Here is a 12077-nt window from a genome sequence, read left to right as displayed (position 1 = left end):
ACGAGCGCTCAAAAAATCTTAGCGTTAATACGGTAATTACTTGCGGAATTTCAGCTCACAGCTCCCTGAGCGACGAGCTGAAATTCCGCGAGTAAACTACCGTATTAACGCTTTTCTCGCGCAATATTACTGTATAAACAGTAATATTTTTTAAGCGCTCGTTTTTTTCCGTTAACGCTAACAATTGAATACCCCTCAAAGAGTCTAAATTTAAGACTGTAAGCTCCAATGGTGCAGGGACTGATGTGAGTTTTCTGTACAGCGCTGCGGAATCAGTGGCGCTAATAAATAAATGGTGATGAAGTGTTATAAATTAAATACATATAAATGAAATCCATTCATCTGAATGGATAAATAGTTTATAAAATGTTTTTGTGCTTCATTTCCCCGCAGGGCTCAGTGGGAGTAGGTAATGTGGGGATCCTTCCATTGGCCTCACTTAGGTTTCACGAGCTAGGGCAAAGCATCTTGGGAGTGTTCATACTTATATTACAATGGGGGGTCTTTATTTAGTTGGATATTATAAAACACATCGGTAGTTCCCGTTTCAGACCTGATCCAGCCCTGGTGAGGGAAAAATGTAGAGACAGAGTACACTACACGACGATGCGCTTTGTTTGGTGTCCGCGGTCACCCCGCCCAAGCTGCCGCAGGAGACCTGGGACAGGGATCACATGACAGGCGAAGGGCTCGTTGGGCGTGGCTGCCTCGCGCGTCTGTGGCAACCGGCGGTAGGCGGGGCGGGTAGTCGGGTTGCCTTGCCGGTGAGTGCGTACGTAGGATAGACGCTTTGCGGACGCTGCGGGGAAGATGGACGAGTTCCAGACGGCGGAGGAGGTGAGAAGAGGTGCCGGGTGGTGCAGCCTGACTGTCCTGGGTTTGCCTGACTGTCCTGGGTTTGTAAGACAATACCCACATGTGTCTCCTTGCGGCCTCTGATTATGTCATTGTGCGGGGCCCGGGGCTGCAGCCATATACCCCGCAGCCCGTCCTGCCATGACTAGCACAGACTACACCGGGGCTCCCTTGTGTGGATGTGGCAGCCGCTGTTCACACTGACGTTGTGGGAATGTTGTCTCCTTGCAGTCACTAATGTTACCTTACCTACTCTGTGGTAGATAGAGGAGAATAGTCTGAAAAGTCGAGTGCAGGAAGAAATTCTATGAAATACTACTAAATTATTTAGGGATATATAAAAAATATTCATTCTTCTAGTTGAGTGTTTAACTCTATTTTTCTCTGTGCTTCACTAATTTGGATCTTGCCTATAGTCTGGCATGAGCATATTACTTCCATATGTCAGCATGCTACATTTCTATAGTAGTTTCCATGTACCAAAGCATGGTTTTACTTTAGTGAACTAGCAAAAGCGTCTGCACAGTCAGGGAAGGGCTGGCAAATTTTAGCCCGGGGACAAGACTCGACTCAGTAGCCTATTAGGAACATATTAAAGGAAAAATCTGCAGGTGACCTACCCAAAGGTAGCCACTATGGGATCGGCCCATGGGGCAGATGCCCCCTGCCCAGTTTGCCCCTGTGCACAGTAAATCTTGGTTAGTTTGAGTTTAGACTCCATCATCTATGTCCATTTGTATGCAGTACCACCCTTCTTGAAATGTGTCATACAATGGACATAATTCCACGCACTATAATTAAAACTGGAGTTTAGATGCTTTCCATCATTTCATGTCCTACTTCCATTGTTCACGTTTTCTTCTAGGAAATCTCAGTGCAGTTTTGGTTACCCAATTTTTTTTAGGAGATCTCCTAAGGAAACGATGAAAACACAAATACTTCTGTAAGCACTCACTGAAATCGTGTTGCATTAAAGGTCTCGTATACTACAGATTTCAGCTCAGTGGTCTGTAACCGTGGATAATACCCAATACAATTCTATTATCTTATTTGTAAACTATTAAACTCCTGTAACTCCCCCCCCCCCCCCCCTTACAATTAGGGGTTTGTTTAGGTTGTGTTAAGGTTTGTTTTAGTAGTTCAATCAAGATGTGAGTTAAGCTGGGTACACACTACAGAAAAATTCTCCCAATGAGATATTTAACGATTTTACCAATGTTTGAAAGTCCTGATGAGCCTGTATATTTATGTGTACACATCTGCAGTTATGGCCAAAAGTTTTGAGAATGACACAAATATTATTTTTCACAAAGTCTGCTGCCTCAGTTTTTCTGATGGCAATTTGCATATACTCCAGAATGTCATGAAGAATGATCAGATGAATTACAATTAATTTTAAAGTCCCTCTTTGCCATGACAATGAAATTATCCCAAAAACAACATTCCCACTGCATTTCAGCCCTGCCACAAAAGGAGCAGGTCAGTGATTCTCTCGTTAACACAGGTGATAGTGTAGACAAGGAGAAGGCTGGAGGTCACTCTGTCATGCTGATTGAGTTAGAATAACGGACTGGAAGCTTTAAAAGGAGGGTGGTGCTTGAAATCATTGCTCTTCCTCTGTTAGCCATGGTTAGCTGCAAGGAAACACGTGCAGTCATCATTGCTTTGCACAAAAAGGGCTTCACAGGCAACGATATTGCTGCTAGTAAGATTGCACCTAAATCAACTATTTATTGGATCATCAAGAACTTCAAGGAGAGAGGTTCAATAGTTAAGAAGGCTTCAGGGCGCCCAAGAATGTCCAGCAAGTGCCAGGACCATCTCCTAAAGTTGCTTCAGCTGCGGGATCGGGGCACCACCAGTACAGAGCTTGCTCAGGATTAGCAACAGACAGGTGTGAGGCGAAGACTTTTGGAGGATGGCCTGGTGTCAAGAAGGCTAGCAAAGAAGCTACTTCTCTCCAGGAAAAACATCAGGGACAGACTGATATTCTGAAAAAGGTACAGGGATTGGACTGCTGAGGGCTGGGGTAAAGTCATTTTCTCTGATGAAACCCCTTTCAGATTGTTTGGGGCATTTGGAAAAACGCTTGTCCGGAGAAGGAAAGGTGAGCGCTACCATCAGTCTGCGTCATGCCAACAGTAAAGGATCCTGAGACCATTCATGTGTGGGGTTGCTTCTCAGCCAAGGGAGTGGGCTCACTCACAATTTTGCCAAAGAACACGGCAATGAATAAAGAATGGTACCAAAAAATCTTCGAAGAGCAACTTCTCCCAACCATCCAAGAACAGTTTGGTGATGAACAATGCCTTTTCCAGCATGATGAAGCACCTTGCCATAAGGCAAAAGTGATAACTAAGTGGCTTGTGGATCAAAATATCAAAATTTTGGGTCCATGGCCAGGAAACTCCCCAGACCTTTAATACCATTGAGAACTTGTGGGCAATCCTCAAGAGGCAGGTGGACAAACAAAAACCCACAAATTCTGACAAACTCCAAGCATTGATTAGGTCAGAATGGGCGGACATCAGTCAGTATGTGGCCCAGAAGTTGATTCACAGCATGCCAGGGCGAATTGCAGAGATCTAAAAAAAAAATGGTCAACACTGCAAATATTAACTCTTTGCATAAACTTAATGTAGTTGTCAATAAAAGCCTTTGACACTTATGAAATGCTTGTAATTTTACTTCATCTGACAAAAAGGTCTAAAACACTGAAGCAGCAACCTTTGTGAAAACCAATACTTGTGTCATTCTCAAAACTTTAGGCCATGACTGTACACATGGACTTGGATAAATAATGTTTTTAAATAGGTCCTCTCTCATATGCTTTTGACTCATTAATGCATTGGGTGTTGGACAGGCTTGCGAACCAGTGTTACTTACTTTAAAATAAATATTACAAATTTGCCATTTTATATATGCATATTCTCATCTGCTATCAGAAACTTTGCAGCACATTTTTAATTGTGTTACATTCCCTGCTGTTAATCCTGACGAGCTGAAACCATGGATGCATATACAGTATGTGTTTGTTTACAGTTGCTAAGGAGTTGATGTAACTGCTTTCCCTGGCTGGTAGTGCTTCACATTACATTGAATAAAAAATTACCACATTAAATACTTGATTCTTGAAACGGTGAGCTAAAAATCAGGGTGGTCTTATCACAGCATTTTAAATTACTTTGAAATGATTGGCTTTGTGAATGCTTAACTTTTTTTTATATTTCCTGGTTATCTGTGTAGATGACCCCATGTTTGTGGTGGCAGATTTGGCTATTCAGGCTAAACTGCTAGATTTGTGGATTGTTTTATCAAATTCAATGCAGCCATTTCTGCCACATATTAAGTTAACAAAACTTTATTTGTACTGCCTGTGATGCTGTATAGACAATCATCTATGCATATAACCCCCTTTAAATTGGCACACTCCCTCTCAAATTTGGTCATTCTTGCCCGCTTACTTTTGTTACATGGTTTATGACATTTGTTATAAAATCAGCTTGGCAATTTTCGCTCACTGGAAATACACATAATACCATTTAATATGATCTTCAAAAGATTTCATTTCAATTAACAAATGACAATAAATATCTTCATGAAATCCTGTGTGGTAAATGTAATTTTAGTTTTATTGTGACCTGTAGTAAGAAATAATCTACATATTTTAAATTCACATGTCGTCAGATTGCTGGACGTTTGGATAATCATATATACAGGGAATTGCAATTAACTGTTAATATATTGCAGATTGTAATAAAAATTACCCCAAATCAGTCACAAGTCTAGATTGGTTCCCGACTCGCTCATTCTTTTATCTACCCCTTTCCTGACAATTCAACTGATTTGAGTTTTCCATAGACTATTTCAGTTGTCTCCTGTTCATCTTTCACCCTCTCTAGAGAAGCATTTAAATAGATATGTATGCTTGACTGCTGAGTATGCAGTATGTCATGGTTTGTGCTCAGGCAGCGTGTTCAGTGACGGCAGTGAAAAAGTCGTAAGTTATTTACATTAGCAGACGTTTTTCTTTTTTCTTTTTGCTTTTTTTTTAGAAGACTCGAGTAGTCCAATGTGGATTAGTGAAGGAAACACTTGCTGTTTGTTTAATGTTTTTTGCTTTTTTTTTTTTATTCTTTTTCAGTCCTCATTTGTTGTAGATGAAGTAAGCAACATCATTAAAGAGGTAAGAGTTTTCTGCATCTAGTAAAACAAAATATCTATTCAATGCATGTTGACTTGCAAAACTAAGTAGTGTGTATTGTGGTAGAGTTATAGTATATATTTTGTAAACATTCTGCTGCATGGTGTTGAAACATTGTTTTCAATTTATTTCTTCAGTCTATAGAAAGTGCCATCGGTGGCAATGCTTACCAACACAACAAAGTCAACCAATGGACCACAAATGTAGTGGAGCAGACCCTGAGCCAACTTACAAAACTGGGCAAGCCATTCAAGTACATTGGTATGCATTCTATTTAATATCTCTGCATGGTAATCGGTAGCTAAGTCATAAAAATACATCAGAAAAAGCAAATTTTAAATAAAAACTTGTAAATTGTTGTTGAGCTGTAATTCAAAAGTATGTAACAATACATTTTGTGTATAGTGCAGCGTAGCTATTATGGTGTACTGTTGGCTGCAGCTGTGATCCAAATTGCATTCACTAAAAAGTCACAATGTTGGGCATGTGCTAAGCTGTAATATATGTGAGGTCAGCTCAAATAGCATATGCACCTGTTTTACACCAGGAATACGGCACATACACTTACGCAATGGTTATAACAACAATTTTTGTTTGCAAAATGCAATTTTGCTATTGGGCTTAAAAAACATTTAAAAAATGCCTCTAATACAGGAGAAACAACTCCAGGTTTCACTTATGTGCGAGAACTTGCTTAAAAATTTACACAAAACCCATTCTCAACTCAAAATTCTACCAGTATCTTCAAATACACTACTTGATACAGTCCTCTCTTAAACCTTCACTTCCACGGCGCCTTGCATCTTTTCGAATGTGCATGCATGTATAATGCTAATTATAAGGGGGCCATCTCTTTCCTTTACCGCACTGTCCTTGCCCCACAGAATCCTCCAACTGCTGCCTATATAACGGAAAGGGAAGCTGACATGGGAAATCATCCATGCCCGGCTCTCTTAAGTGCTCCATCAGTGTCGCCATTGAGGAGAACTCCTACAAAGTTCTCATCATGTGGTACCTAGTTTCCAGCAATTTACATACCATTTTCCCGAACACCTTCGACTTGTGCTGGAAACAGTACGGCCTAAAGGTAGATTTCATATACATTTGGTGGTCCTGTCCAGCAATAGCTTCTTTTTGGACTGATATCTGATCTTATAGCAGACCTCAATGGGCTTACCCTCAGTCTGACACTTACAAACCTCGATAAATTCATTAACAAGTTCATCGACAAACTTATTTTACACATCTCCTGTATAGCAAAACTTCAGATTGCCTGAAACTGGAAAAAACATAACACCCTATCTCGTCTGGAATATATCACCAGCCTTCAAAACAATAAAGAGGCATCCTTCCACAGATTTTGCGATACATGGTACATGTACCACAAGGCCTCACTACCAAGCACATTCTGAATTTCCTCTGCTTCTAACTATTCCTATTCCCACCATCGCCCCTCACGAAATGCTTCCCCGACTCCATGTGCATTCTCTAATATTCACCCCAAGGCAGTGACAGGTTAACACTTCTGCCGCATACATGTTTTTACCTGTTTTCTGCAACACTGGGATATTATGTTCTTCACCTTCTTGCTTTTAGCAAGTACTTCTGATCCATATCACGGTGTATGAGTTCATTGTACTATGTATGTATCTTTTACACACTGCACTACTTGTTTCAAGAAAAAACAGAAAATTCTATAAATAGAGGGACTTTAGAAAAAAAAATGTGCACAAAACCATAACAAAGAAAGCGCCTATCAACATCAGTGAAGCATTCACAAACAGTTCACTATTGTCATCTATTTGCACCTGCCCCAAATTGCAACTAATACAACTTGGACATGCGTGTATGGGTCTGTGTCCTCGTCTGCATCTGTTTACAATTGCGCAAATATGCCCTTACTGTACTAGGCCTAGGTTAAAACGCCTCTTCCCTTCTGTCTCCAAGTGCAAGCAGGCGTAAATGCCAGAATCACGTAAATCTACTTGTGTGCAGCCACTTTTCTGAATATGTACAGAGCGATTTCATGCGAGATATACTACACAAAATGGCACAACTCATTCTCCATTAGTGTCTATATAAATAAGTAGCTCTTTCTAGACAATGACAAAGATAATTTGCATATTTAGTTTTTCATTTTTAACTAACAAACTAGTACCATATCCGTTCAGCAAAATTTATTATACTTATGTTTAGTTGGAGACATTTTGTTGATGAAATATAAATGAACGCCAAAGGAGTTTAGGGATCCAATGCAAAGGCTTAAAATTACAGCTGGCATTTGATTGATCCCTCCCTATGTCTCCCTCCCCTCTATAGGCAGTGATCTGGCCAAATTACTTTGGCAGAATGAAATAAAGTGGATTGAAAAATCGTGAACTTTGTTTGCTAGAGTATTAAGCAAAGTTTAGACTATAGGCCACTCTTAAACCTTTACCGCTAAGTGTATAATGAATTGCAGTATAAGGTTATAGCACATAATTAATTGTTCTTGGCAAGATAGGAATAATTTGTTACAATAGTTATAATAACTATCATTTATTGTACATATATTATCTTCAATATGCATCTAGATAAAGAATACAATTACACATTGAGAGATATATATATATATATATATATTGGAAAGTATAAAAAAAGAAGTATAAAAACACAGAATACATTACATTTTCCTTGTAGTGCTTCAACCAGGCCCAGGGGATACAGTCATGGTCACATGTAGTCAGGATTAGAGAGAGAGTGTCTTGGCAGCTTGATAGTATCCAGTTTCACTATAGAAAAAAAATACTGATGATGTCATGGCATGTTTCCATAGATTCAGGACAGTCCAGTATAATGCAGTTCATAGGTCAGTTCCAACGATGCCCTCCAGTTTGAACCGGCTATTCCTGCCAAATAGCTGGTTCAAACTGGTCTATTTGCATTACACACGCAATACCATTCTGATAATTTATGCCCTATCATCCATAACTCGCACACACAAGATGCGATCTCTTAGCCGATAGAAGTGGACATCTGAGGATAAATAGGGTATTAGAATGATACTAGACATGATATGTTTCCTGTATCCTGAACCTTAGATCTCAATAAAGTGCTTTTAACATTATTATATTTAACTATAAATCCTACTAAATTTGACTATAAACAACTGTGTGTTTGACCTGTTCTAAGGTGAACTATTTACAAAACAAAGTGTGAGTGTATGTGTGCGTTATTTACCCGTACAATTGCGTCATAATATGTGGTGTACTAATCGCAATTGCACGATAAAATAGCATTAATCAATTTTATTTACTTCATCCAATTATTTGACTTCAACAGTTTTAAAATGTAACATTGGTTATTTGGTTAATAGCAATATATTCACCTTTTTTCTTTAGTAATCACCAAGCACCTGTGAACAGGACCACTTGCCCCTCCCCCCCCCCCCCCAATATGTACTGTATTATAATGTCGTTTCCATTCCTATAATTAATTACTCCATAAACATTTGTGTGCAACCTTTGCAACTTTGTTGTTGAAAATTATTAAAGTTTATATTACAAAATAATTGACCAAAACAAATAAAAATACACACTATATGACACAACTGTATAGTGATGCATCACAGCAGTTGACTTGTTAAAGTAAATGGGTTGTGTAAGAAAATCTAGAAGACAAAGTGAGGGAAATTTGAGTTCATGCAGAGTTTGGTTTCCCTGAGCTCTTGCAAGGGAGAAATATTAAGGTCTGATGCATCATTTTTGTTTTCAAGTGGAGCACTAACATTGGTCAAGGAAAATATAAACTTTTGTGTATCTTTTTGTTCTCACGCAATGCTTAGAACTTGTTGCAGGTCTCTAATAGCATCAAAAACATTACTAGATTGACATATCCTAAACCATAACAATATTACATGTGTATGTATATTATTGCTCTCTTTCTAGTACAGATATTCAATAATAAATGATTACCATGTCTTTACAGTTACTTGTGTGATCATGCAAAAGAATGGTGCTGGACTTCACACAGCAAGCTCCTGTTTCTGGGATAACTCAACAGATGGTAAGGTTTGTTTTTGAAAAGTATAGCTTGGAAGATAATGTCCTTCGCATAATTACACATTTGTTTTCTTAGAATGTTTGCAGCAAATGAACCCTGCTTCCATTTTTGTCAGTGCTTTACCTTACATGATTCATAGAGGGAAAAAAAAAAAAAAAATCAATAAATACTGGGGAACACTGCATTTGATATTTAGATTTAGTATGACTTCTGAAGGTCATCAAACTAATAAGGAACTTAATTTAAAGACAAGCGCATTGACTCAACATTTTGTCGGGCACTCTCTGGGTGCAGGACCATCATATTTTTATGTTCTATGTGCAGTTTGAGAATAAAGTTGTTACTTTTAAATTCCTCAGCCATGTCCATAAGGTAACCTTTTAAACAGATTTTCATTGAACTTGTGTAAAACTGGGAACAGCAAACTGTTTAAAGCATCGTACATATACACATAGTGGCAAAATCAGCAATTGATTAACTTGGTGAAATACCCAGAAGACTGCAAGTGGACATCACGCAAGGCTCTGACACGACTTCACGTTGAATTGAATTCCCCCCAGTGTTTGCTAAACACCTATGTGCACTTGCTCTAATGTCTGTGTGATAATGGCTTTGAGACCTCGATCAAGTGTAATGTGTGCTCAATTACCACACGGTGTACAGAATTTGGCTCATGTTTATAAAACTGTGTACGTAGCCTTATGTTCATAAAGCTGTTGTCGGTAAATATAATCTGAAGTATACATTTTGGGAGTCTTTTAAATTTTAATGTCATGCATTTTTTAATTTTATCTTTTTAAACCTATTTTTTTTTTTTGTGTGTGTGCAGGAAGCTGTACCGTGAGATGGGAGAACAAGACTATGTACTGTATAGTCAGTGCCTTTGGACTTGCAATATAACCTTTTCCCTTCTGTGCAGACCATCAAAATTATTTTTCACTCTACTTTATTGTTCTCCAATACCTTGAGTTGAGTTGAACCTTTTATGTTTCTTTGTCACAAAGTTTCCACTAATCCTTAATGTGAAGTACTCTCTCCCCATCCCCCCACAATTCTTGAACTACATATAATTTAAGGTGCTACAACCTGAAAGTGCCACTATAAAACTTGCTTTAATTAATGCATTTGATACTCACATTTCATATTTTAGCTAATACAAAATAAATTATTGTTTGAAACATTTTTTTAGATGATTATTTTTGCTAATAACTATGCACTTTATGCGGTTTTTTATTTTATTTTTTATAGTTTGAGTTACTTTTTTTTTCTCCAACTTCTATTCGGTTTTAGTTTATGTAACATTCATAATGAACATCCAAAGAAACAACATTAGAAGTAATTTGCTGTATGAATGTAATGTTGTACAGTAACAATGAGTTAAACAGACATAATTCTGTCTGATTTGAGGGTAAGTTCCCACAATATTTTACTGCAGGTTTTTCTGCACACTGATTTCTGAGTTTTCCACCTTGGAGAGAGGTTCTTGCAGTGACGTGAGTGCTGGACCTTTTGTACAATGCTGTGATCCCCTGCCGCAGCTCCAGTATCCGTACCGAGAACAGTTTGTCAGTGGCTTGCATCATTGCAGTGGTAAAGAGGTCAGCAGAGACACTCATTCAGTCAGAAGCTGCTTGTGATTTCTGTCTAGCTGCCGGCTGCTCTATAGATATCTCTGTGGAATACAGTGAAAGCACAACACAGGAGTGTGGTGTCTTTTCCCATCCGTCCTTTATCAAACTTAAGCCACAGAGGTGGCCGGTGGCACAGTTATTTAAAACTGTATATTGTTACAGTAGTGGCAAATTGGATTAGATAAATGTTCTTACGCAGTCGCATCAGAGTGCTTCAGCCTTCAACACTGCATGCAGCAAAAGGGTGTAACTAAGCAGTTGTGATCTCCATAGCAACATATTTATAGGGGCCCCCAGGTACAGCCTATCGACCATGAAAGCAGCCCCCCCCCCCCCCCCCCTCAGCTGTGGGGCCCATTTCAGCTGCACCCCCTTCACCTATGGCAGTTACGCTTTCATGTGACAGGAACAAAAAGAACATTTTCTCTGGACATCAAAGGTAGTGTTTCACTGCTACTGAGCAGGTCATTTCTCTTGTTCAGGTTAAAGGTAGCGTTCATTCCTTCCCTGTGTTCCCTTAGTCTGTGTGTAACCTGACTGAGACAGTTGCTGTCACCAATAATACCACTGTGAAGAATACATGTTTGCCATGGGAGCAATTTTGATTGCATTATGTAATCTTTTTATTTTTGTCACAGTACCACCAAGATGCTTCTAAAATCTAACAAAGTGACATAAGTGGGAAAGCATACCATTCAATAATGTGATGCATTGGCATGTTACACTGGCTAAAATGCATGACATTAACCATGGCTTGCTACATGTTTACTTGAAACAAACTGGTACAAAGTTTTAGGCAGTAGAATTGAACATGCGTGTTCACACTTGTATGCCCAAGATGAAAATAAAAGCTGCTGATGTCTAATCAAATTTGAAATGGACATAGTTTTTCAGCTTTCGTTTTGTATTTATTATTATTATTATTATTATTATTATTATTATTATTATTAATAATATATTTGTCCTATTTTGCCTTTTGCAGAAACTGTTGTGTAACTTATGTTTAGTCTTGCAAAAAAAATCAAATTTTAATACTTAGCTTCAATAAATAGCTAATGTTTAAACATTCATGATATATAAAACATGGCTATATCACTAGGACCACATACATTTCCAGAATTCTTACTCTTTATTTAAAAAATAAATGTCATAGTTTAAGTAAATGGCATTTTTTCACAGTAACTATACTGTATAATTTGTTTTATAACCCAGTGTGAATGAAGGGCTCTTCTGATAGCACATTGGAATATATATATATGTATATGTGTGTATGGAAAATCCACTTTTTAAAGAATCTTCTTGTTGTAAAATAAATGTAAACTGTGAGCTATAGTTTATTTGATATG

At 38.3% G+C, this 12077-nt stretch overlaps 1 protein-coding gene across 1 annotated transcript; it reads left to right on the top strand.

The window, feature by feature from the left end:
• Positions 1-681: 681 nt before the first annotated feature.
• DYNLT1 (dynein light chain Tctex-type 1) lies at positions 682-10282 on the top strand. The gene is made up of 5 exons (XM_075203122.1): positions 682-837; positions 5000-5041; positions 5197-5320; positions 9026-9103; positions 9930-10282. The coding sequence occupies exons 1-5, from the start codon at positions 811-813 to the stop codon at positions 9998-10000; spliced, it is 342 nt and encodes a 113-aa protein (XP_075059223.1). The 5' UTR covers positions 682-810; the 3' UTR covers positions 10001-10282.
• The last annotated feature ends 1795 nt before the right edge of the window (positions 10283-12077 follow it).

This window comes from Mixophyes fleayi, chromosome 3 (genome assembly GCF_038048845.1).
Source record: "Mixophyes fleayi isolate aMixFle1 chromosome 3, aMixFle1.hap1, whole genome shotgun sequence".
Classification (NCBI taxonomy): Eukaryota; Metazoa; Chordata; class Amphibia; order Anura; family Limnodynastidae; genus Mixophyes; species Mixophyes fleayi.
Note: the sequence above shows the minus strand (reverse complement) of the source record. Positions and strands in the feature narration are given on the sequence as shown.